Source organism: Sciurus vulgaris, assembly GCF_902686455.1.
Source record: "Sciurus vulgaris genome assembly, chromosome: 4".
Taxonomy (NCBI): Eukaryota; Metazoa; Chordata; class Mammalia; order Rodentia; family Sciuridae; genus Sciurus; species Sciurus vulgaris.
In genome coordinates, this window is record NC_136464.1 from 150,345,674 (window position 1) to 150,372,145 (window position 26,472).

General features: G+C 37.0%; 2 protein-coding genes across 3 annotated transcripts in view; both read left to right on the top strand.

Annotated features, from left to right (window-relative positions):
* The window catches only part of VPS36 (vacuolar protein sorting 36 homolog), a 320,991-nt gene that overhangs the window by 287,062 nt on the left and 7,457 nt on the right, over positions 1 to 26,472 (top strand). The gene's annotated exons all lie outside the window — the stretch shown is intronic.
* On the top strand, positions 1,678 to 25,454 carry MRPS31 (mitochondrial ribosomal protein S31). Of its 2 annotated transcripts, none has more exons than XM_079136181.1 (7): positions 1,678 to 2,050; positions 6,143 to 6,421; positions 9,716 to 9,874; positions 13,962 to 14,102; positions 16,827 to 16,900; positions 21,354 to 21,497; positions 25,148 to 25,454. In XM_079136181.1, exons 1-7 carry the CDS (start codon positions 1,839 to 1,841, stop codon positions 25,375 to 25,377), a joined length of 1,239 nt encoding a protein of 412 aa, XP_078992307.1. In that variant the 5' UTR covers positions 1,678 to 1,838; the 3' UTR covers positions 25,378 to 25,454. The 2 variants fall into 2 exon arrangements, with proteins under 2 accessions (XP_078992307.1, XP_078992308.1); XM_079136182.1 differs by having other exon boundaries at positions 1,709 to 1,960; positions 25,148 to 25,452.

Here is a 26,472-nt window from a genome sequence, read left to right on the forward strand (position 1 = left end):
GTGGAGGATGTACACAAGATGTCATCCTTATCTCTCCAGTATTTCACCTCTTGGCTTTCTGGTGCTTCAGCATTTAGAAACTTTGTATTCCAACTTGGAGGAAGAATAAAAAGATTGTGGGAAATGCATGCCCATTTTTTTAAAGTCACAACACTTCTGTCCACATTCTGTTGATTAGAACTTTGGTACATGGCATACCTCTCTTTGAGGAAGCCTAGGAAATATAGTCTCTACCTCTGTGACCATGTATTCAACAAAAATTCCAGAAGAATTAGAGAATAGATATGGATAGACAACAGTAATCCTGGCCAAAGAGTGTGCCTGGATAAGGTAGCACCTTATCCCACTGGCCACTTTAACCAGACTATTCAAAGGTGCTCTCTAGAATGATAGTGAAGGGGCCCGGTGGTAGAATAAGGCAGAATTTCAGCCCCCACTGTGATCCTCATCCAGGTACTCTCATGGGTCTCAGCCTACCTACCCTCATTGTGTTAGCATTTCATCATTGGGACTAAAAATCTGAGAAAAACAACTTAAAGGAGGAAAGATTTACTTTGGTTCATGTTTCAGATGTTTCAGTCCATGGTCAGCAGCTCCATTGCTTCTGGGCCTGTAGTGAGGTGGAACATCACGGCTGGAGAAGTATGTGGTGAAGGAAGCTACCTACCTCATGGCAGCCTAGAATTTCTGTGAGAGAGGAAAGGGCTGGGAACAAGGTATAGTCTTCGAGGGCACGCCACCCCACACCAAGGAGCCACTCCCTTCAACTAGGTCCCATCTCTTACTGTCTCTATCACTTCCCAATAGTCCAATGAACTATGGACTCATAAATGGATTAATGCGCTGATGAGTTTAACTCACTCAAGATCCAATTACTCATGCAACACTCATGATGAGGAGGTGTTGCTTGATTCTAGAATCCCAAGGCAAAGAGATCTTTAATTTGTTGTGATTTTGTTTTTTGACAAAATTATACTATAGTTTCATTTTTAGATTTTCAAAATTAAGATAAGGTAAGGTTCTGCCAGCGTCAGTGGATCTTATGCAGGATCTGCTCAGTGTAAGCTGCACGGACATCACAGAAATTCACTTCACAAACTTGAGTATTTTTTGAGAAGATAGAGAAAATGTTGATGTCAACACTGGACTACCAATACGGAATTCTAAGCTAGTAGTTCACATCAGGCAACTCTACTTGCCAGGTTTGTTCTCATGCAGTGCCAGATTCGGGAACCCTTCCCTCTTCTGAGTCACTGTTCACCGCCTTGGGGTGCGGGGGGCGTGCAGGGAGAAGTCATGTCTTTCTTTTGCATCTTTTGGTCTTTAAAGCCATTTCTGGAAAAATGAAAACTATGTCACATGTTCTGGCGCTACATCAAGAATAAAGACTGAAACAACAAAACAGTATCAGACAGCATGCCCTATGGTGATTTTTTAAGACCTCTTTGGTGCTCACGGATGCCTCTGAGAGGAGCATGAACGCTGTGGGTCCTTTCCCCTAAGACAAGGTGAAATTCTCGCCTTCTCTTACTGGCGTCATCAGCAGTTTTGTTGAACTGATCACTTCCTCCACTCTCGGCGGTCTGGTCCGGGTCCGCTCACACAGCGCACGCTCGCTGCACTCCGGCGTGGGACTCCACCCCCGAGATTAGCATCGCTGCGAGCTGGTCTGTCGGGTCTGGAGTCTGCAGGCTCCGAGCGGCCGCAAAGAACCCGGAACTCAGTGACTCGCCCCTGTTTCCACCGGAACGCGAAGGAAAAGGAACGGAAGCTAGTTTGGGGGACGTGTTTGGAAAAAGGACGCGCTGCTGGTTACCTTCTTAGTTTATTTCTCGGCCATGTTCCCTCAGGTTTCGGCGTTTCTACCTCTTCGCCCCCTCACCCGCCTCTCTTTGTCTTCTGGAAGTCCCGAGGCGTCGGCCGCTGCAGTTCTTCTTGCTGCTCCGCTCGGAACCGTCAGGTACCCTATTTCAGAGCTACTGGCCCCGCAGGTCTTAGGCAACCCCACCCCGCTCCGGCCCATTCATTTACTGTTCGACGACCCCCTGGGGTCGATGTTATAACCCTTAGAATCTAAAAGCCGTTGCTTTAAATGTGAGCAGGTCCCAGAAAGATAGGATGACTTGCTCAAGGTCACGGTGTGCGTGGCAAAGAGCTCCGACGAAAAGCCTGGTCTGCTCTCTGTGCTCTTTGTACGGGCGCGCCGCGCCTTATCCCGCTGGCCACTTTCTTCTCTGTCTAATCGACCTCAAGAGGTGAAGTTATTTTGTTCCCAAGCCTATTTTTTGTTTTAAATGGCCTCATTCCTGTCCTCTTCGTTTATTTAGTTCATTATTGACAGTCTTACAGTGTGTCAGTACTGGTGTTAAGCCCGGAACAAGACAGTTCGGCAGTTCCCGACTACATAGTTTTACCCAGTAGGTAATTCAAGTATAACAGAATAACAACTGTGGCAGTTTTAGGTAAGCACAGCGTGCTCTATTCATCCGACAAGCAATTGCTGGAACAGTAAACAGGGACACCTAAACATTGAAGAGATTGAGGGTATCCTTTCTGGAAGAGAAACCAGGTAAAATCTGAAGGAGGACCACTACTTGGTGTGAGCCAGAGGATGAAAAGTAGTTGTGACATATTTGTTTTGATGTTCTTGGTTGTGAAAATCTAATTCCACTGCATATGTTCCATGCAAATTGTTTGGGTCCGGTTGGGTTTAATGCAGTGCTGAAGCAAATTTCTGGCGATGGGATGGGAAGGATCCGCTGGATGGAGAAAGAAACCCCAAGGGTTAATAGGATGTGACATGATGAGATAATGGTAGAGTGATCCAAGAGAGTAAAGGATTTCAGCTGATTGCCTTGGAGGATTAAGGTGTCATCACTGTTAACAGTAGAATGAGGAAGAAATTTGAGAAAGAGTTTAAATGTGTCAGAAGTTTTAGAATACAAAACTGTTTTTATGGCAGGAAGCCCATCAATACAGAGAGTAAAAAATGGGAAGTCAGTCTGAGGGAAGAGCTATTGAATGTGGTTTTGGGTGTGTTGCTTTTGAAGTACTGATGAGATGTTCTCAGTAGAAACAACAGGTGGGAGGCTAGTGTTATGGAGTTTACATGATATGACTATAATAATAGATTATTTTCTGCAGTCTTGGAAGAAAACATTGTAAAAAGGTTATATGTGAAATTCATTCTCCTAATGGCCATCTCTCTGTTAAAATGCCTTTAATAATAACTTTCGATAAAAAATAGAGCATTTCCCTAATTTCAGTTGTCCCATATATGAAAGTCCTGTGTATTGATTAAGATACTGGTTGTGCAATTTGTTTTTCATTCCAATTTTCAAGTGCCTCTGACATTTTGTAAGCACATCAAATAGTTTTGGCATTTTTTGAAAATTGCTCCCTTCATTAAAGTATGCTATCCTAGAACTACCATTTGCTAGCTTTGGGAATTTGATATATTATTTAACCCAGAGTCTAATGCAGGGATCAGACTGCAGCAGAATCACCTGGGGTCTTAGTTAAAATGCAAATCCCTGAACCCTCTTCAAATTTACAAACTAAGAATCTTAGGAATCGGTGTTTTTAAATACATTTCCTATGTGATTCATTTACCTTCTAACAGTTCTGAAGCTGCAGGTTCTTCTGGGATGGGAGTATTAAAACTTGCCCTGTAAGGTTGAAAGGTTTAGATAACTCCCTCCATGTAAGGTTGAAAGGTTTAGATAACTCCCTCCCCAAAGCTACTGAATCAAAATTTGTTTTTGTTGTTTTGTTTTTTTCCCCCAAATTTGAGAGTATTTATTAGCCAGCCAGCTGACTGTCTCACACAGCGCCCAAAATGGCTATTGGGAGAAAAGCCCTGACCATAGGGTCGCAGGGATTTTTATACAATGTCAGTACATCAAACATAAGGGTCTGTCGTCGCTATGATTCAAAACTACAAACTAACATCATGAGATCTAAAATCATAAGCAGAGGGAAAGTAGAGCAAAACAAATGTTAGTACTTTTTTTTTGGGGGGGGGGGGTATGACTTGAACCCAGGGCCTTGTATATTCTAGGCAAGCATTCTACCAATTGAGCTATATCCCTTCAGAATTCTTTGGTCATAACAAAGAATCTGTTTTAACAAGTAGCATAGATAATTCCTCTGCATATTAAAGTTTGAGAAGAAGTTCTGATTGTTAGCTTCATAAAGGTAAAGGACCATGAAAGTTTTATTTGCTAATGTACCACCAGTACCTAGTATAGTGACCAGAACAGAGTAGATATTTCACTGTGTTTAATGAATGCTGCTTATACATTATTCCCACGTACTCAAATACTAGAGAGATTTTTGACCTGTCAGAATAAATTTAGATATCTGCATTATTTATTTAAAAGGAAATCTTTTATGTGGGTCTGAAATAAGTGTAATCATGTGTTCTTTTTCATAAATGTATCTAATGAACAGAGCTGAATGACAGCTCTAGTCACTGCATATTCTCTTTCCACTTTTGCTTAGCTTGCTGTTAAATATTATTTGCAGGAGGCCGTGAATTTGTATTGTACATCTGTCCTGGACCAAATAGATTAAACCAATATAAAACCAATTCATAGCTTTGGTTGGTTGCAGAAGACCTGAAACCGATTAACTGATTAAGCTGTAAGAACTAATTAAGCTGTAACCACTTGACTGACTAATTGACTGATTAAGCTCTAGTCAATTGTTTTATATGCCTCACTTCCATTTTTCTATAAATGCTGTCTGATCACCTTGTTGGTTGGTGTTCTCAGGATCTGCTCTGATGCCAGGAGCTGCCTAATTTGCAGATTGATTTGATGTATTTTACTTTGCTCAGACTACTAAATTTACTTCAATTTTTTTTGGTACCAGGAATTGAACCCAGGAGCCCTTTACCTCCAAGCGACATCCCTAGTCCTTTTTATTTTGAGGTAGTCTTGCTAAGTTGCTTCCTCCTTCCTCAGCCTCCTGAGTGACAGGGATTATAGCCATGTACCACTGTACTTCTCTTTTACTAATTGCCTAAGTAATTTTCCTTTTAACATTACAAATAGTAATTGATTAAATGGCATGTGTCTCAAGAAAGTTGATCAAAATGACACAGAGGAATTTTTGTGAATAATCTTTCTTCATTGATGGAGATTTTGTTATTTTTGTATTTTTATTTTTATTTTAAAAAATTTTTTTAGTTGTAGATGGACACCACACCTTCATTTTATTCATATGTGGTGCTGAGGATCAAACTCAGTGCTTCACACCTGCTAGACAAGCGCTCTACCACTAAGCCATAACCCCAGCCCTATTTTTGTAGTTTTAGCTATGACATTTTAAATAGGGAGTATATTATGTACTCAGTCAGATTTGGATTTGAGAAGAATAATCATTTATTAACCATGTTAATGTTTCCCAAGCTTTTTTTTAAACAATTTTTTTAGTTGTAGGCAGACACGATACCTTTATTTATTTTTATGTGGTGCTGAGGATCGAACCCAGTGCCTCACACATGCTAGGCAAGTACTCTATCACTGAGCCACAACCCCAGCCCCCAACCTTTCTTAATGTCATGGAACACAAAGAAAATATCTGAGAGCTGGAGTTGTGATTTAGTGGTAGTGTGTGAAACCCTGGGTTTGATCCTCAGCATCAAATAAATTTACCCCACCTACCCTGGGGTAAATAGAGGGAAAAGAAGCAACAAACTTGGAGACACCAGCAGTTCTGGAGTCACCCAGTCACCCCAAGAGCCAGGTGATCAGTATCTCAGCATACCTGTATCCATTTGTGACCCATTGGTGTGTACTTAGGGACTGAACGCAGGGTTTTAGTAATCTCTTGGCTACATGATCTTGGATAAATTTCTTCTGACTTTTTTCCTTATCTGCAAGATGGGAATAATGCCTACTATATGGTGTTGATGTGGATGTAGGAAAATGTTCATAAATTACGTTGCATGAGGTTAGGCACATAGTACTTGCTAATACATGGTAAATTGCTACTGTTAATAGTAGTCAGTAATAATTAAAAAAAACAAATGGAAAGGGCTTGAATTGAAAATCATTTTAAGTGCGTAAGGAATGTTTTGCGTTATTACTTATTTTGCATTACATTTTTCATTTTTTTCTTTAATACATCCTTTCAGGACAAAAAATAATATCCAAAGATATTTTGGCACTAGCAGTGTGATCTATAGCAAGAAAGATGAGCAATGTGTTCCAACTGGTGTGACTTCCGAGAAGACTTCAGTGAACCAAGACAGAGGAAAGGAGAATACGAAAAAAAACTTGTTAGACATTATAAAGGACATGAAAGTTGAATTAAGCACAGCAAATGTACAAACAACAAAGCCACCCAGCAAAAAAAAAAGTTTGGAGACAATTGGCAAGCTTCAAAGAGCTCCAGGAGGTGCTCCAAAGAAGGGGTAAATTGAATTGCATTTTGAATATTCTTTGAAACGTCAAAAAGCTTTTTTCTTTTTACTAAAAATATTTTTAATTAGAGTACTTGGGAGATGTTGAATTAATGAATAAACATCAGTTTGTAAACACAGGAACTCAAATGTTGAGGAATGCTTTTATTATTTTATGTTTAATAGGATATTTGTGTGCAATCGAAAGGAAAAGAATAGTAATCTAATTGAGAATTCTGCACATTCTCTTATATATTCATTAGTTTTATTAACTGTCATTGGGTTGCTTTTTTAAACTTAATTAACAATATTGTGTACATCTTGTTTTCAAGGTTGTTTTATGTCTGTAGAGGACTTGACTTTTTGAAAAAATTTTTGCCATTATCATTCCCTAGTACTTCCTCTTTCTCTCTACTCCCTCCCCGTTCCCTTTCCTTTACTGATCTCCCTTCAATTTTCGTGAGATTCCCCACCACCACCTTTCTTTTCCTTTTTTCTCTCTGGCTTCCACGTGTAAGAAAAAACACATGACCCTTGGCTGTTTCTATGCTCTAAAAACATAATCTGCCACTTTTGGTAACCTAGTAACTGTAGAAAGTCAACTATAGCATAGGCAGTGTCGTTAGAACAAAATTGATCTTGATTGGTAGATTGTATCTGACCTTAGAACAACAGATACCTGATGAGGCCACCATCCTTAGGGCTTCCCTGAGAGCTTCTAGTCATCATTGCATGTCCTTTGCAGCAACCCTGGAAACTGCTTATGGACTCGTTTCAAGAGCCATTGATTGCTGTGGGACACTAAGCCAGACAGCTCCCTGGCCTATGTGATTTTTTTTGTTTGTTTGTTTTTGTACTGGGTTTTAAACCAAGAGGTAGTTTATATCCCCAGTCCTTTTATTTTTATTTTTTATTTTTTTAAGGCAGGGTCCCACTAAGTGTCTTTGGGCCTCTTTTAGTTGGTAGACTGGCCTTCAACTTGTGATCCTCTTCCCTCAGTCTGTGGAGACACTGGGATTACAGGTGTGCACCACCTTGCCCACTTGCTATGGTTCTGTCTTTTATCTTCTATGGACAGGCCATGAATGTCTTTGAGTTTCAGTGTTTGGTGGCACCTAACTTACCCCTGGTGGTTATAGTAGTAACCAAAATTTCTAGTTTCTGCTTTAACATTCTCATAATCAAGCAACTGCTTTCCTTAATCACCCATAAAAAGGGTTCAACTGTTACTATTATTAATTGATCCTTCGCTTGAAATTTAGATTATTTTCACCAGTATCAAAATGCTGTGGGCTGTATACAGTGGCACACACCTGTGATCCCAGCAACTTTGAGAGGCTAAGGCAGTAGGATCACAAGTTTGAGCCCAACCTGGTCAACTTAGTAAGACCCTATCTCAGAATAAAAGATAAAAATGTGCTGGAGATGTAGCTTAGTAGTAAAGTGCCATTGCATTCAATCTCTAGTACTGCCAAAAAACCAAATCGTTAACATGGGGTGAGACTTAAGCTTGTTCACAGATCACAGTTTTGAAAGTAGCACATTTCTTTTTTAACTAATTGTTAAATTTGTTTTCCTGTTTCTATGAGATCAACATATCTTAGTAAAGTTATTAATTAGAAGAGGCACTGCAAGTGTCCTGCAAGTTTGGGTAAATTTAATTTGCATATGAAATAGCAGAAGATAGAAAGCCATGTAAATAAATTAATTTGATCTCATTCTATTGAGATGGCAATTCTTGGTGAGTTTAAAAAATACGGTAAATGATTTTTTCTTACATATTTTTTCTATTAACTCAGTTTACTTAGGAGTAGCTGTGCACTTGATAGGGAAGTGCTCTATCACTGAGCTACACCTCCAGGCCAGGAGTAGGGATTTAGTTTGTGTACTAGGGGTTGAACCATATACACTTAACCACTAACAACATTCCCCTGCCCTTTATTTTTTTTATTTTGAGTCAGGGTCTTGCTAATTGCTTAGGTTTTGCTAAATTGCTTAGGGCTTCGCTGAGTTGCTGAGGCTAACTTTGAACTTGTAATCCTCCTGCTTCTGAGATTATAGGAGTGTGCCATTTTTTCATAGCCAGATATAGTTTTTAATTTTAAGCTTTTTCTTTTTTTCTTTTAATATTTTTTTAGTTGTTGATGGACTTTTTTTTTTTTTTTTTGGTGCTGGGGATCGAACCCACGGCCCTGTGCTTACAAGGCAAGCACTGAGCTCTCTCCCCAGCCCCCTGTTGATTTACTTTGTTTATATATGGTGCCGAGAATCAAACCCAGTGCCTCACATATGCTAGGCAAGCACTCTTCCACTGAACTATAACCCCAGCCCTTTAGCCTTTTTCTTATGGAAAACTTAAGACATATGCAAAGTAAAACAAAATTGTATAATGAACCTCTGTGTACCTGTCATTTTTCCATTCTTGCATCATTTGTATCCCCTGCTTAATGATGACTTATGACCTCCCCCCAGGTAAAATTTACATACATTGAAGTGTGCAGATCTTAGTGATAGATTTTAACAGATGGATAAGCCCATATAACCCACATATTTATCAAGATACAGAAAAAGTTTTCCATTTTTGTCTTCCTAATCAGAAGTCTTTTGTTCTGAGGCAACCACTGTTCTAATTATTTTTTCAACTTAAATTAGTTTTGCCTGTTGAACTTGATATATGTGGAATCATATACTATGTACTCATTTGTGCCCAATTTCTTTCCTTTGCTCTCATGTCTGTGAGCTTTACTCATGTTGTTAAAGGGAGCCAAGTATTATCACATTTGTATGGGTATGTCACAATTTGTTTATCCATTTTCTTGATGATAGATCTTCAGGTTGGGTACAGTTTGTGGCTATTATGGGTAGAGCTTCTCTGACAGATTTAGTCACTTTATTTGCTTGCAGTATATATATATATATGAAATGACACGGCATCTAATTAAAAATTCCATTAATTTAAAATTTTTGAGGTTTGAGTTAATATTATACTTTAGGGGAAGTATCTGTTAACTTCAGAAAGTATCTGTTAAAACTTCAATGTTTCAAAGTTTATAGAGAACCACTGTCTAGGGCTGGGGAGATAGCTCAGTTGGTAGAGTGCTAGCCTCGCTAGCACAAGTCCCTGGGTTCAATCCCCAGCACCGCAAAAAAAAAAAAAAAAAAAAGAAGCACTGTCTAATGTTTAAGAATTCCTAGAAATTAAACTGAATGATACTTTTTGAGTGACAAATTTGCCTTCTCAAATCATTTTACTTTTCACAAAACTAGTGGCATAAGTAATTCTTCCTTTTTTATTTTCTTTTTCAGTAATGAGTCCCTGAATCCTGAGTTGGTGGCAGCCGCATCTGCGGTGGCAGATTCTCTCCCTTTTGACAAGAAGACAACCAAGTCAGAGCTGCTTAGGCAGCTCCGTCAGCATGAGGAAGACTGGAGGGCACAGAAAGGTAGAGAAAAGCCTAAAATTAGGTTAGTGGATCATTTGCGTCAATAATGCTTATATCTTAAAAAAGGTGCCTGGGGATGTGGCTTAGCATTAGAATGCTTGCCTGACGCCATGGGTTCAATCCCTAGCTCCACACACACACACACACACACACACACACACACACACACGCAAGTAAAAATGACTGATGAATAATACATACTCATAAAATATACTTTATAAATAATATTTTAGTGATCTCATTTTTTTAAAAAACTATGCCTTAACTAGGATTTCAAGGGTTTTTAATTTTTTTTTTTTTTTAAGTTGTAGGTGGACACAATACCTTTATGTATTTATTTATTTTTAATGTGGCGCTAAAGATCAAATCCAGTGCCTCACAAGTGCTCCACCACTGAGATGCACAATCCCAGCCCCAGTGAGATTTAGTTTTTTAAAAAATAGAATAGTGAAACTTTTCTTTAGGAAGTTGCACATTTTTCTGCCCCTGAAAAGAAATGGTAAATTCAGTAAAGTTATTTTAAAATATATAGTAGAATAAAATAGATTCTCTGAGGTGAAAGACCTCTTCAATGAAAACTATAGAACACTAAAAATTGAAGAAGACCTTAGAAGATGGAAAGACATCCCATGTTTTTGGATAGGCAGAATTAATATTGTCATAATGGCCATACTATCAAAAGTGCTATACAGATTCAACGCAGTCACCATCAGAATTCCAATGGCATTCTTCACAGAACTAGAAAAGGCAGTTCTGAAATTAATTTGGAAAAATAAGAAACCCAGAATAGCCAAAGAAATCCTTAGCATGAAGAGTAAAGCAGGAGGCATCATGATACTGGATCTCAAATTATACTACAGAGCTATAGTAAACAAACCAGCATGGAACTGCACCAAAATAGGCAGGGAGACCAGTGCAATAGAATAGTAGACACAGAAACAAACCCACAAGGGTGCCAAAAACATGTAGAAGGATAAATAGCCTTTTTAACAAATGGTGCTGGGAAAAAATGGAAATCTGCTCTAGTAGAATGAAATTTAACACATCTCTCACCCTGCACAAAGGTCAACTCAAAGTGAATTGAAGACCAAGACATTAGAGGAGAAACCTTGCACTTCCTAGAAGAAAATGTAGACCCAACACTCCAGCATGTCAGCATAGGAAGTGACCTCCTTAACAAGACTCCTAAAGCACAAAAAATAAAGTCAGAAATCAAATAAATGGGATGGCATCAAATTAAAAAGCTTCTGTACAGCAAAGGAAATATGAGTGTAAAAAGAGAGCCTACAGAATAGAAGTTCTTTGCCACCTGCTCTTCAGGGCATTAATATCAAGAATATACAAATAATTCAAAAATCTTAATACCAAAAAAAAAACCAACCCAGTCAATAAATGGGCAAAATAACTATGCTGACACTTCTCAAAAAAAGAAATACAAATAGTCAACAAATATATGAAAAAATATTCAACGTTTCTAACAATTAGAGAAATGCAAATTAAAACTACTTTGTATTTCATCTCTCTCCAGTCAGAATGGTAATTGTCAAGAAAACAAATAATATTAAATGTTGGTGAGGATGTGGGGGAAAAGGTACACTCAAGACATTGTTGGTGGGACTACAAATTAGTACAGCCACTCTGGAAAGCAGTATGGAGAATCCTTAAAAAATTAGGAATGGAACCACTGTATGACCCAGCCATCCCACTCTTCAGAATATATCCAAAAGATTTAAAATCAGTGTACTACAGTGACTAGCCACATCAGTAGCAGCACAATTCACAGTAATAGAATTATGGAGCCAATCTAGGTGCCCTTCAACAGATGAATGAATAAAGAAAATGTGGTATATACACAGTAGAGTATTACACAGCCACAAAGAAGAATGTGGGGGTAGTGGGGTATAAAAGAAGAAGGAAAAAAAGGGAGAGGGAATTTCACCAAAGTAGAGACAAGATCAGTGGAGTAGGGGATTAAGGAGGAAGAAAGGACTGGAAGAAGGAAGAACAGTGAAATGATACTAAGCTTTCGTATGTGCATGCGTGGATGTGGCATGGTGGGTCCTGGAATCAGGTGTATCCACAGGACACTAATAAAAAAAAAAAAAAAAAAAAAAAAAAAAAAGAGTACATGGATTAAAGAGGCATAGAAGGAGTCTAGGGAAAGGAGCAGGGGGTGGGGTAGAAGGGGAAGTGTTAGGGACTGAATTGGAGTGGGTTATGTTCAATGCTTTTGTGATTATATCAGGGTGTATTCTGGTGTTGTGTATAACTAAAAATAATTTTTTTAAAAAAGAAAGTTTCAGAAAAGTTTATTCAGTTAATTTGCTGGTTTTGTACATAATGTGATCATTATCAGACATTTTTCCTTTTTTCTTATATTTGAGGAGAACTCCACTTAGCTTCTTCATCTTTTTACTTTTTTTTTTAAAGAATTTACCCTTCATTTTATTTTATTATTGTTAGGTGGTGCTGAGGTTGGAACTCGGGTCCTCACCTGTTCTAGGCATGCACTCTACCACTGAGCTACAACCCCAGCCCCATCTCGTATTACTTTCTGCTACTTTATACTGTTTGCTGTCCAGAGGTAATAAGTGGTGGCACTGCTTTGTTTTGGAGAGTGATCAAAGTCAGCTGTTCTCAATGATCTTGTGTACCAGATTTAAGGAAGCTGAAAGGAGAATCCACGTCTGGATTGTCAGTCACATGACTTGTTTTATTTGTGTTCAAATAAATACAAGGGAACAAAAATATAAACTTTTCTGATGGTTAACAATTTTTATAAGTGACAGTTTCATTGCCTTTTTTTCTTTCTTTTTTTTTTTTTTTTTTTTTAATTTGTTACTGGAGATTGAACCTAGGGGCACTTAACCACATCCCCAGCCCTTTTTTGTATTTTATTTTTAGGGTCCCACTGAGTTACTTAGGGCCTCGCTAAGTTGCTGAGTCTGGCTTTGAACTCAGAATTCTACCTCAGCCTCCTGAGCTGCTGGGATTACGGGCATGTGCCACTGTGCCTGGATTAATGAAGCTTTCAAAAGAAGGTCTTAAAAGATAAGTAAGCTGGGTACAATGATGCATACTTATAATCCTAGCACCTCAGGAGGCTGAGGCATGGAGGATTGCAAGTTCAAGTCCATCCTCAGTGAGTTGGTAAGGCCATAAGCAATTTAATGAGCCCCTATCTCAAAATAAAAAGGGCTAGAGGTGTAGCTTAGTGGTAAAGCCCTCCAGCATTCAATCCCCGATTTAAAAAAAAAAAAAAGTAGCAAACAAATTTTAATGGTCTATGGTATGTGAATGTTAACATGTGACTTTTTAAATTTATTTATTTTTTTATTTTTGATTCGTTGTATACAAATAAGGTACAACTTTTCTATGGTTGTACACAATGTAGAGTCACCGTTTGTATAATCATACATGTACGTAAGGTAAGGATGATTGTCTCATTCCATTATCTTTTCTCCCCGCCCCCCCGCCTTCTTCCCACCCCTCAGTTACCTCTATACAATCCAACATTCCTCCATTCTTTTACTCCCCCCATTACTTCACCATCCACTTATCAGAGAAAACATTTGGTCTTTGGTTTTTTGGGATTGGCTTATTTCACTTAGGATGATATATTCTCCAACTCCATTCATTTACCTGCAAATGCCATAATTTTATTCTTTATGACTGAATAATATTCCATTGTGTATATATACCACAGTTTCTTTATCCATTTATCTATTGAAGGGCATCTAGGTTGGTTCCACAGTATAGCTATTGTGAATTTAGCTGCTATAAAAATTGATGTGGCTGCATCACTGTAGTATGATGATTTTAAGTCCTTTGGGAATAAAACAAGGAGTGAGATAACTGGGTCAAATGGTGGTTCTCACTGCTTTCTAGAGTGGCTGCACCAATTTGCAACTCCACCAGCAATGTAAAAGTGTGCCTTTTTCCCCACATCCTTACCAACACCTACTTTTTAAAATTTAAACATAACATTTTATGCTGCATTAGTGCATGAAAATGAAATACAAATTTTTCTCCTGTTTTTAAAAAAATGTACTACTCTTGTATAGCTAAGATTTTTAATATGCTGGGGTTTTTTTACCTTTTTATTTCAGTTTCAGTTACATAATATCAGATATGAAAATTGCCAGATCTGCTACAGCTAGAGTTAGTACAAGACCAGAGCATCAGATTCAGTTTGATGAAGGTTCTGATCGTTCTCTCTACCAGGAGAAGACAACTGATCTTAAAAAAAGGTATTCATGGTTTATAGTCTGTTGGGTTTTGTTTGTATGATTTGTCTTTATATTAATTGTAAATTTACTTTATTCTTTGTTCTTGTTATTGCTGATAGGTATTTCCTTTTTTTTTTTTTTTTTAAACTATAAAGCAAAATGGGTCTTGCCTCACATCTGCCCATGTTAAATAAGGATCCCCTGATATAGAATAAGTGGAGCTGACTGAATTCTGAACAAATGAATGTTTTACAAGAGGCATGTTTTTTCATTCTGAATGTTTCTAACACTGGATATTTATATGCTTTTATCACTCTATAGTCATCTTTCATCATACCTCAGAGAAACAACCTATCAAAAAAAAAAAAAGAAGTCCATATATGACCTTAAATTGGCAGCTTATTTGTAGCAACTTGAATTTGCTAGTTTGCAATTTTTTATGATGCTGAGATAAGCTGATAGTTACTTTACAATTGAAAGGTGCTCTATATATACATAAAGTTTCTGTACTTTCTCTCCTTTAAGCCTAGAAAGTGACAGTTGGGAGGAGGGAACCATATATTTAGCATTACCTGATAATTACTAACTTGTCTTTGACAGGTGTGAACTGGGTGTAATGGCACATGCCTGTTAACCCAACCACTTGGGAGACTGAAGCAGGAGGGTCACAATTTCCACAAGTCTGGGCAACATAGAGAGATCCTGTCTCAAAAAAAAAAAAAAAAAAAAGTGGCAGGGAGCAGAATGTTCTCAAATTGTAGTGTTTTAAATGCATTGTATATTCCAGAGGATTTTGTCTGATATAGAATCTGAGTAACTTAACTTAGCTCCTTCCAGATCTTAAATTACCAATTTGTACTGGAAGATTGGAAAAAGTGGTCAGCATTTAACAGAGGAAGTTCAGCTAAAAGTGACTTTGGGAGATTATTTGAATTACTAATTTAAAGTGATTTAGTATCTGTGACACATTATTGAATACTTGGGTTTGACTTAATAATTCACCGAATCAGTCAGTCTTCTTTCCATGAGTCCATGTAATTGCTTCTGAGTGATTTATCATAACTTGGTTTTCAATGATATTAGCTGCCATTGAAAATTAGCAACAAGGGAGAAGCTTAAGAAAGCAAGGAAGGGGCTTCTGTGCATATATGACTATGTTAAAAAGGTGACTAAAGCTGGACATGCCTCAGGAAGCTGCAGCAGGAGGATCATAAGTTTCAGGCCAGGCTCATCAATTTAGCAAGATCCTAAGCAACTTAGTAAAGCCTTGTCTCAAAATAAAAGACAAAAAGGACTGGGGACATAGGTCAGTGGTTAACCACCCCTGGGTTCAATCCCCAGTACCAGGAAAAAAACAAAACAAAGAAAAAAACTGAATAAAGAGGAATACTGGGACACAGGTACTGCCTGAGAAAACCCAGGTCTAGCCTGATTCTTTGAGTTATAGACTGAAAGGTGTGAGTTACGGAGGGCTGGCTTTGGAGTCACACTGGCCTGCTTCCAAATCTTGGCACTACCACTAATTAATTCTATGACTGGGGTAACTTTTATAACCTTAGTTTTCTCCATCTATAAAATGCTCAAAGTGAAGCAGCTTAAATGACTTTGTTAAGGAATAGAGAAGAAATTTGAATCACCTATCTAATACATAGTAGGTACTTAGCAGATGTTCATCACCTTCCATGTTAGTAAATTCCTCTTAAATTTCCATACTTTACCAAGGTATTCCCTCTTTACCATCTTATCATCTTAAATCATCCTGTTTGCCTGACATACACTTGTGGGAAAGTTGGGTAGGAAAATGAATGCAAAGCACTAAGGATAGTTCTGGAACATAACAGTCTGTTTACAAAATACTTGGAACCATGCTAGAGGAAGACTTGGGTGATTTGAAATTGCTTTATCTAATTTTAATAAACTACACTTTTTTCTGGTTAGTTTTGTTTAGTAGAGAAAAATACTTTGATTCAGAGAAGTAGTAAAAATTACTCTAAAGACAAATCCTGCAGTTTATAAACTGGTTTTTAATCTGCCAGTATATTTAAGTAAATGTAAATTGATGCATAAAGCAGTTGAAGGGCTGGGGATATAGCTCAGTTGGTAGAGTGCTTGCCTCACAAGCACAAGGCCCTGGGTTCAATCCCCAGCACTGCAAAAAAAAAAAAAAACTCCATAAAGCAGTTGATTAAAGTGTATCAGAAGTTACCTATTAACTCTGATATTAATTTCAATAGTTAATTGAAATTAACTACTAATAGCTATATAAAGAAAGTTCATATTTTTAAACATCAGTGATTGCTTTATAAAAGAGAATGTTTTGATTTAGCTGTACAATAATTTCAATTTGAATTTAAACATTGCATTGTGTTCTGCCCTTAAAACAAATGTAAACTTTAACAGTTTATATTTTAGTGCATTTTTTTAGCTTTCCACAATATTAGGTTTTCTTAAAATTTTATATGGAAGGGATCAAATAAAAATTTTGATGGATTAAGCTAATCTTTTCCATAACATTGTTTGAAAATTAAACTGCTTTAAATGGTTTATTGTATTTGTGAAGCAAAAATTCAAATGCCTTTTCAGTCCTAAAAGCATGGCATTTTAGCTAACATGGAATTATTTTTCCATTATTTTAAATGGAAATTATTTTTCATTTCTACATAGACTTTCATGTAAAAATTTTCTTGAACAGTATTTGTTAATAGTTTAGTCACTAAGATATATTTTTTCTGTTTTTACTCTTAGGAAAAATTTATTCAAGGGGAGAAGACTTAATATTTTTGACATTGAAGCATTTACTGAAAAAGCACCTGAAACAGGTTTGTTAAGAAATAAACAGCTGGCTACAGTGGCACATGCCTATAATCCCAGCAATTCAGGAGGCTAAGGCAGGAGGATCAGGAGGTCAAAGCCAGCTTCAGCAACAGCAAGGTGCTAAGCAACTCAATGAGACCCTCTCTCTAAATAAAATACAAAATAGGCCTGGGGATGTGGCTCAGTGGTCAAGTATCCCTGAGTTTAGTCCCCCAGTACAAAAAAAAAAAAAAAAAAAAAAGAGAAAGAAATGAATAGCTCTCTTTCTCAAGTGGAGAAACTTTTTGTCTTTCAAAGATGTTCTTAGAGTTTTGATTGCATAATAGATGGTACTTTAATATTCTATCCTGTCATTGTTCTGGATCTTGCTTATGAATGTAGTTGTTGTCATTACTGTCTTGATCAGATTTCCCCCTTAAAATATCATATTCTATGGGACTGTGGGAGGTCAGTTCTGCCAGTTGAACAATCCAGATATGGATTGACTACTGATATGGGTTAAAGCATAATCACCACCTACCATTTGCAGTGCAAGTCTGTGCTCTTACATAAAGAACAAGTCTTTGTTCTTGCCCGTTTCTTTGAGTAAGATGTCAAAGCCTGCAAATTCTCCATAGTAATTCTAATCAAAAGAGAAATAAGAGTGTCCTCTTGGTTAATTTTAAATTTGATTTCTTGATGAAATAAATTTTTAAACAATACATTTCCTGTGTATGAAAATGTATCTTGGAGAAATAATGTATATGAAGTTAGGTTTTCATAGCCCAGCCTCCAGTGGTGTATTTGATCTTATTACCACTTACTAATATAAACATTTGATTTTCCCACTATTCAATAAACATGATTTTGCGGGCTAGGTCTCATTCACGTTTGTATACCGTGCATCACTTAGTCATGCGACTTACACAGACAAGGAATTAGTTATCTTAAATTGTAAATCCAGCTGGGCATGGTGGCACATACCTGTAATCCAAGCTATTTGGGTGACTGAGGCAGGAGAATCCTAAGTTCAAGGCCTGTCTGAGAAGCTCAGGGAGACCTTGGCTCAAAATAAAAACTAAAAAGGTCTAGGGATGTAGCTCAGTAGAGTGCTCCTGAGTTCAATCCCGCTATTACCAAAAACAAATAACCTTAAATCCTTTTTGAATAAACTGAGCCAAAAAAAATAAATATCTACAGGGGGAAGAAGTGAATGTAGTCAGTGTTAATCCACTTGAACTGAAGGTAAAGCAAAAGAACAACCCACTTCTTAAATTGTGAAAACTGCATTCTGTTGTGTATGGTGAAAAGGAAATACAAAATGTGCAGGCATGGAGAGAGATTCTCCAGTGGCATCTGTTAAGCTTGCCTCAAAGAGGGATTTGTTGTTAGGAGAGCTGCTGTTGTCATCCTCATGAGCAGCCAGAGGAGACACTTGGATCTTGAAGAGTCAGCTTTCTTTAAAAAAAAAAAAAAAAATATATATATATATATATGTATATATATATGCACATATATATTATATTTATATATTATATATACTATATTTATATGTATATTATATTTATATATATATATTTGTTTGTGTGTGTGTGTGTGTGTGTGTGTATGTATTTGTACTGGGTATTGAACCCGGGACCTTGCACATGATGAACAAGTGCTCTACCATGAGCTGTATGGCCAGCTGTTTTTGTTTTTACTTTTATTTCTGAAATAGGCTCTCACAAATTTGCTGTAGGCTGTCTTTGAACTTGTGATCCTCCTGCCTCAGCCTCCTGAGTCTCTGGGATTACAGGTGTGCATTATTATACCCAGCTTACTTTTTAAATTTGGGAGTATAATGTATTAATTTACTGTAATGAAGATACTGTTTTACTAAACTATACTTATGAGTCTAAAGAATATGTTTTGTTCCAGTTAATTACAAGAATAGCAACAATGGGGGAATTTAAATTTAGCAGTTATTCACTGTTGTTTCCTTACCCTCTGAAATAATACCCACAGTATACTTGGCTTTCAGTATTTATTGACTAACTGAATGAGTTCTTCTGTCCCCTGACACCCACATTCTCCACCAAATTCTTAACACTGCTGCAAAAGGGTGGATGGAGTCAGTCCTACTGGTTATCTCAAAGCAATCTGAAATCATACTAGAAAGAGACTTGGTTTTCACGGGCATGGCGGCACATGCCTATAATCCCAGAAGCTCAGGAAACTGAGACAGGAGGATCGTGAGTTCAAAGCCAGCCTCAGCAAAATTGAAGTGCTAAGCAACTCAGTGAGACCCTGTCTCTAAATAAAATACAAAGTAGGACTGGGAATGTGGTTCAGTGGTTGAGTGAATTTAATTCCTGAGTTCAATTCCTGGTACCAAGAAAAAAGAGAGAGAGACTGGTTTTGGGTAGAATTGGATTCAAATCATATTCTCCCACACTAACTTCTGAGTCTCATGTACTTACCTATAAAATGAGGGCTAGTGCATATATCTTGAGTTAAATGAGATAATCTAAAGTTAAATGTCAGGTACAGTGCCTGGATCACAGTAGACAAGTAATACATACTTGCAACTGTATTAGCAAGAATAATGATAATATAATGATGGTGATAGAAAGGGCATAGGTTGGTCATTATCCGCTGAATAAATTTTTTAAAAAGATAATTATTTCATTGTTACAATAACTCTGTAAATATATCTAATTAGGCCAAACTGCTGTGATCTTTTCTCTGTAACAGATGATCTAGACCAATGTACTTAATACCACCAATTGATGTAGTTATACATATTCATGCACATAAAGGCTTATAGGAACAGATTCTTAAAGCAAAATAGGGGAGCTGAGATGAGGCTCAGTGATAGAGTACTTGCCTAGCATACTTAAGGACCTGGGTTCCATCCCTAGCACTGCAAAAAAAAAAAAAAAAAAAAAAAAGAGGCAAAAATAGGTAAAATAAGACTGACTTACCTAGGCAGTCTAAATGAGCTCCTTGTTGGGATGGCTTAAGAGGCCTTTGACCCAGAAATTTTGTTCCTAGGAATTTATTCTAAGGAAAGGATTAAAATTATGCAGAAGTGTATGGTACAATTTAAAGAACATGAAGCACAGCAGTGACAATCTTAAGGCAACCATTGATCTGCTTTCCGTTAGTGTAGGTGAGTTTGCATCTCAAGTGAAAACATACAGCATGTATTCTTGCGTCTGACTTGTTTTACTCAGCATAATTATTTGGGATTTATCCACACTGTTGCATATATCAGTAATTAGTTTTTATTGCTGAGTAATATGTGATCGTATAGATGTAGGAACATTTGGTTTGTTTCTCAAATTACAAGCCATATTTGACAGTTACAAGTAAAGCGTCTATGAACTTTCTAGTATAAGTCTTTATGGGGACATGTGTCACCTTTCTTGTGTAAATGTCTAGGTGTGAAATGGCTATGTTGAATTGTCAAGTATTCTGTTTTTGCGGGGGAGTGGGCATGGGTACCAGGGATTGAACTCGGGCACTCAACTACTGAGCCACATCCCCAGCCCTATTTTGTATTTTATTTAGAGACAGGATCTCGCTGCACTGCTTATAGCACCTTGATGTTGCTGAGGCTGGCTTCAAACCCTTGATCCTGCTGCCTCAGCTTCCTGAGCTGCTGGGATCGCTTGCATGCGCCACTGAGCCCGGCTTTTAACTTTTTAAGAAACAGGCGGTTTTTCCAGAGTGCTTGTACCATTTTACTCTTCCATCAGCAGTGAAAGATGACTTGAATTTTAAAAATAAGTAAATGATTGAAGCATATAACATGACAGTAGTAATAAGTCAACATGATACCACCTTACTCACAAAGGTTGGTAGTATTTATATGTTTTTTTAAAAAAATGAGCACAGAGTTTAGTATCTCTCAGTATTTTTGTCATTATTATGTTAACTTATTTGATCTTTAGTAGTAGATTAATTTTGACAGACTAAAAATAGTCTGGACTTCAAAGATCAGAATCATGTATCAGGGCCAGGCTTGGCAGTACCCACCTGTAATCCCAGCAATTGGGAGACTAAGGCAGGAGAATCCCAAATTTCAGGGCCAGCCTGGGCAACTTAGTGACATCTTGTCTGAAAAAGACTGGGGATGTAGCTTATTGGTAGTGTGTCTCTGGGTTCAGTCCCTAGTACTGCCCCCTTCTAAAAGTCACATAGTATATAAAAAATATTCAGTCATGAAAACACCCTTAAACATAACACAGATTTCTTTTTTCCTTTGCAGAAAAAACAGCAGTAATTGTCCAGTATTATAGTAATATAGAAATTAAAACTTACCATATTGTAGTTACAATCTTTATAATTTTTGTTGCAATTTTAGTTCAGTGAGCTTTTGTTATATATTGTTTGAGTATCAATGTCTGACAATATATTATTAATTCAGAATTGATTATAGCATTTTAAAGAAAGACACTTATATTGTCTTGTGCTTAAAATATTTTCATAATACAGAGACATCACCTTCTCTTTGGGATGTGGAATTTGCTAAGCAACTAGCTACAGTAAATGAACAGCCCTATCAGAATGGGTTTGAAGAGATGATCCAGTGGACAAAAGAGGGGAAACTCTGGGAGTTCCCAGTCAACAATGAAGCAGGTACATGTTAACTTCAGAGGTTTGTAACATGGATCAGAGATCGTTTCTGGAAAATGTTCATTTTTAGAGTTTGGATGTTTATATGAATTAAAACACTGAAGGTGTCTTCATAGGTGTCCTAGAAGAAATCTGACAATGTTTTTGAAAAAGTATTTGAATTTTACTTAATTATGGATATTTGATAAGGAAAATAAAGGAGTAAAAATACATTATATGAATTTCTGTGACATTTAAGGATTGAGAACCACACGTGATAATACTTTCTACTTGCTAAGCAGGATATTCTTTGCATCTTCTAATACATTAATGCTGGTTATAAGAGTATACTTCAATTTTGGAAAACATTACAACTCTTAAAGTCTACATTCATGTCTTATCCATAAAACCATTGCATTGGTGAAGTGCAAGGTACATGTATAAAAAGCTGCTCAAAGCAGAAATGTTAGGTTTTAGAAATCTTTGTATAATGTAGACACTTTGAACTGGTAATGGAATATTATCTACTTTCTGGGTATTTTTTGAAGATGTTATGTCTTCACTACGCTATGCTGTTTAGTCTTTTTACTTATTTATTTATTTTTTTACAGACTGCATTTTGATTCATTGTACACAAATGGGGGACAACTTTTCATTTCTATGGTTGTACACAATGTAGATTCACACCATTCATGTAATCACATAGGGTGATACTGTCTGTTTCATTCTATTATATTTCCGTCTCCCTCCTCCTCCCACCCCCTTTTCCTCTGTACCATCCTTCATTCTTCTGTTCCCCGTGCCACCCCCCCCACGTCATCCTCTTATCAGAGAAAACATTAGGCCTTTGGTTTTTTGGGCTTGGTTTATTTCACTTAAAAGCACGATATTTTCCAGCTTCATCCATTCACCAGCAAATGCCATAATTTTATTCTTCTTTATGGCCAAGTAATATTCTATTGTGTATATATACCACAGTTTCTTTATTCATTCATCAGTTGAAGGGCATCTTGGTTGGTTCCACAATATAGCTATTGTGAATTGAGCTGCTATGAACATTGATGTGGCTGTGTCACTGTGGTATGATGATTTTAAGTCCTTTGGGTATAAACCAAGGAGTGGGATAGCTGGGTCAAATGGTGGGTCCATTCCAAGTTTTCTGAGGAATCTCCATACTGCTTTCCAGAGTGGCTGCACCAATTTGTAACTCCACCAGCAATGTATGAGTGTACCTCTTTCCCCACATCCATGCCAACACTTATTGCTTGCGTTCTTGATAATCGCCATTCTAATTGGAGTTAGATGAAATCTTAGGGTAGTTTTAATTTGCATTTCTCTAATTACTAGGGATGATGAGCACTTTTTCATATATTTGTTGATCGCCTGTATATCTTCTGTGAAGTGTGCCCATTTCCTTAGCCTATGTATTGGTTGGATTCTTTGTATTTTTGGTATAAAGTTTTTTAAGTTCTTTATAAACTTGGGAGATGAGTGTTCTGTCTGAAGTGTGTGTAGAAAAGATTTTCTCCCACTCTGTAGGCTGTCTTTTCACATTATTGATTGTTTCCCGTACTGAGAAGAAGTTTTTTAGTTTGAATCTATCCTATTTATTGATTCTTGCATTTATTTCTTGTGCTATGGGGTTCTTGTTAAGGAAGTCTGGTCCTAAGCCAACGCGATGGAGATTCGGGCCTACTTTTTCTTCTGTTTGGTGCAGGGTCTCAGTGTAATTCCTCGATCCTTGATCTATTTTGCATTGTCTTTTGTGGCACCCATGTTGTCATCAGTTTAACATTCTCTTTGAATTTTCTAGGTGCATTTTCAATTAGAAGGTGTCCCTTTATTTTTATGGTAAGATTAGCTACAAGTTGCAGACACCTAATTCAGAAAATGTAATCTATATTTTAAACTTTGTGGTGTTATGGTATTACTATAATTAATTTTTGATATCCTTTCATTCGTTTTGATTAATAAGTGGAATTAAAGCTTAAGTATTAGGAATTGACTTATATTGTTATAGAATGCTGCTTTCTATAGGAAAAACTTTAGAAACTTAAAGATCCTTTAGCAGATTTTTTTTTTTTTTGGTACTGGGGATTGAACCCAGGGTCGCTTAACCACTGACCACACCCTTAGCCTCTTTTTTATATTTTATTTAGAGACAGGGTCTACAGTGAGTTGCTTAGGGCCTCACTGAGTTGCTGACGCTGGCTTTGAACTTGATATATCTTCTCCTATCTCAGCCTCCCGAGCTGCTGGGATTACAGGAGTGCACCACCACGCCCAGCTAGCAGATTCTTAAGAGTATTCTCATGGCATGTATGCAGTAGCACACTGCGTTGTGCTTCTTATGTAACAAGTGTTTTTTGATTTTGTTTTGTTGGTACTGGAAATTTAACCCGGGAGTTCTTTACCACTGGGCTACTTCTCCAGCCCTTCTTATTTTTTTGAGACAGTCTAAGTTGCCAAGGGCCTTGCTAAATTGCCGAGGTTGGCCTTGAATTCGAGATCCTTTTGTCTCAACCTCCTGAGTTGCTAGGATTATAGGCATGTGCTGCTATACCTGGCAATAGTGTATTTTTTAAAAAAATATTTTTAGTTGTAGATGGACACATTTATTTTATTTATTTTTTATGTGATGCTGAGAATTGAACCCAGTGCCTCACACGTGCTCCATCGCTGAGCTGTAACCCCAGCCCCCACGATAGTGTATTTCTTAAAGTATTATGGTTTGTGTATTCTGGAAGATTATCACGATAATATAAAAAGACCAAAGACTTTAGTTGTGCTAACAGGAGTACAAATGCCAGCTGTTGGTTAATAGCCATTTGCATTTGAGGAAATTATTTAACCTTATGATTCTCGGTTTGCTCATCTGCAAAGTTAAGGATACCTAAGATAAAGTTATTGAATTGCTCTGCAGTTCTTGACATACGATGTTTAGTAGATAGTATATACTTGGGTCATATTTTTATATCCAGTGTGCTAATCTGAGTTATATTGTATTTAGACCATTTACATTCAAAGTAATTGTTAGGATTTAAATCTGTCCTATTTTATTATTTGTTTTTGGTTCATTTTCCCTATTTTTCATTCCTATTTGTCTTCTTTCTCCCTCCCTCCGTCTTTTTCTTCCTTGAACTACTGGAGATTGAACCCAGTAGCACTCTACCACTGACCTATATTCTGTCCCCATCCCCACCCTTTTTCATATTGAAACAAGGTCTCTGACTTGTCCAGGCTAACTTGGAATTTGTCATATTCCTATCTCAAGCCTCCCAAGTGTCTGGGATTATAAGTGTATACTATAATGCCTGGCTCTATTTGTGGTTTCTTTGCTTCTTGTGGGCTGCCTGAACTTTTTTTTTTGTGGTTCCTTCTTGTTTTATTCACATATTTTAAAATATACTTTGTGTAGTTTTCTTAGTGGTTACCCTTGATATTAAAATATTCATTAGCAATAATTTTTTCTATACTTGGAATATTCGCATTGTGTGTGTCTATTTAATCTTTATAAAAAACCCTAGGAAAGTGCTCTTTTAATTGTATCATACCTGAGGAAATTGCTCAGAGAAGTTAATTTGTCTAAAGTCACAGTTTGTTAAATTGGTCGTCAAACCTTGATCTTACTCCAAAGTTCATGCCTTTAACTATGTTATGTCTTATTTTCCTAGGTTTTGATGATGATGGTTCAGAATTTCATGAACATATATTTTTGGATAAACACCTGGAGGATTTTCCAAAACAAGGACCCATTCGCCACTTCATGGAGCTGGTGACTTGTGGCCTTTCCAAGAACCCGTATCTGAGTGTTAAACAGAAGGTTGAGCACATAGAGTGGTTTAGAAATTATTTTAAAGAAAAAAGGAACATTTTAAAAGAAAATAACATACAGTTTAATTAAGACAATGGAAATTTTTATTTCAAGCTGCTGGAGATGGATATTATAACTAAATAAAAATAATTTTACTAAAGGTTTTCATCTGATTTGACTGGTTTAAATATTGAATTGGTTTTTTTTAAATATGACAGTACCTAAAAAATATTCTTGCAGATATACCGTATATATCTGATGACATCAAAGTGCTTAGATTAGTCTGGTTTTGTTATTATGATAAAGTAACTATAGCAGACTAACTTTATAAAGAAAAAAGGTTTGCTTAGCTCATCATTTTAGAGACTGAAAGTCCAAACAGCATAGTGAGCTCTGACAAGGGCCTCATCAGAAAGGGTAGGAGCACAGATGGAAGGAAGAGATCAGATCTTGAAACAAGAAGCAAGAGCAAATAGTCCCTTCAGAGGGCATGCCCCTAAGGACCGCCTACTAGGTCCCACTTTTTTTTTTTTTTTTTTTTTTTTAAACTGGGGATTGAAATTAGGGGTACTTAATCACAGAGCCACATATATCTATATCCCTAGCCTTTTTAATTTTTATTTTGAGACAGGGTCTCACTAGGTCGCTGAGGCTGGCTTTGAACTTGGTATTCTCCTGCTTCAGCCTTCCCGGTCACTGAGATTACAGCCAGGTCCCACTTGTTAAAGGTCCGCTGCTTTTACATTGAGGATCAACCCTCCAATGTATGAACATTTAGAGGACACGCTCAAACATCCAAATCATTGTAGTGCTGTTAAAATATTTGAGATGATTTGTAGGCATACGTATGCATAGAATATATATGTGTATCTGTGTATAATGTGAATAATTGCATTTATTTCACACCAAAAAACCCTCTCCAAAGACTAGGTCACTATAAAGAGGTAACCTTCTCGAAATTAAAGGGCTTATTCTAATCCCTTCTAATACTTTCATGTTAAATTATAGGACCATTTTCCATGATGATGCTCAGCAGTGTGGTTCTATTTTCATACAACTGAAAGGATTGAAGATTCCTTAAAAAATAAAAAAATCACAAAACAAATCAAGATTTAGTTTACATTGGTCCCAAGCAGCAGTGCCCAGGACCCTGGTACAAGTCAACAAGAATCACATGAAGTAATT

Bases quoted from the DNA above. Each gene is read 5' to 3' on its own strand.
- MRPS31 (XM_079136181.1), top strand. From the start codon at position 1,839: ATGTTCCCTCAGGTTTCGGCGTTTCTACCTCTTCGCCCCCTCACCCGC. The intron at 9,875-13,961 runs GTTAGTGGATCA...TTTTTATTTCAG, and splicing joins AGAGAAAAGCCTAAAATTAG to TTTCAGTTACATAATATCAG. The intron at 14,103-16,826 runs GTATTCATGGTT...TTTTACTCTTAG, and splicing joins ACAACTGATCTTAAAAAAAG to GAAAAATTTATTCAAGGGGA.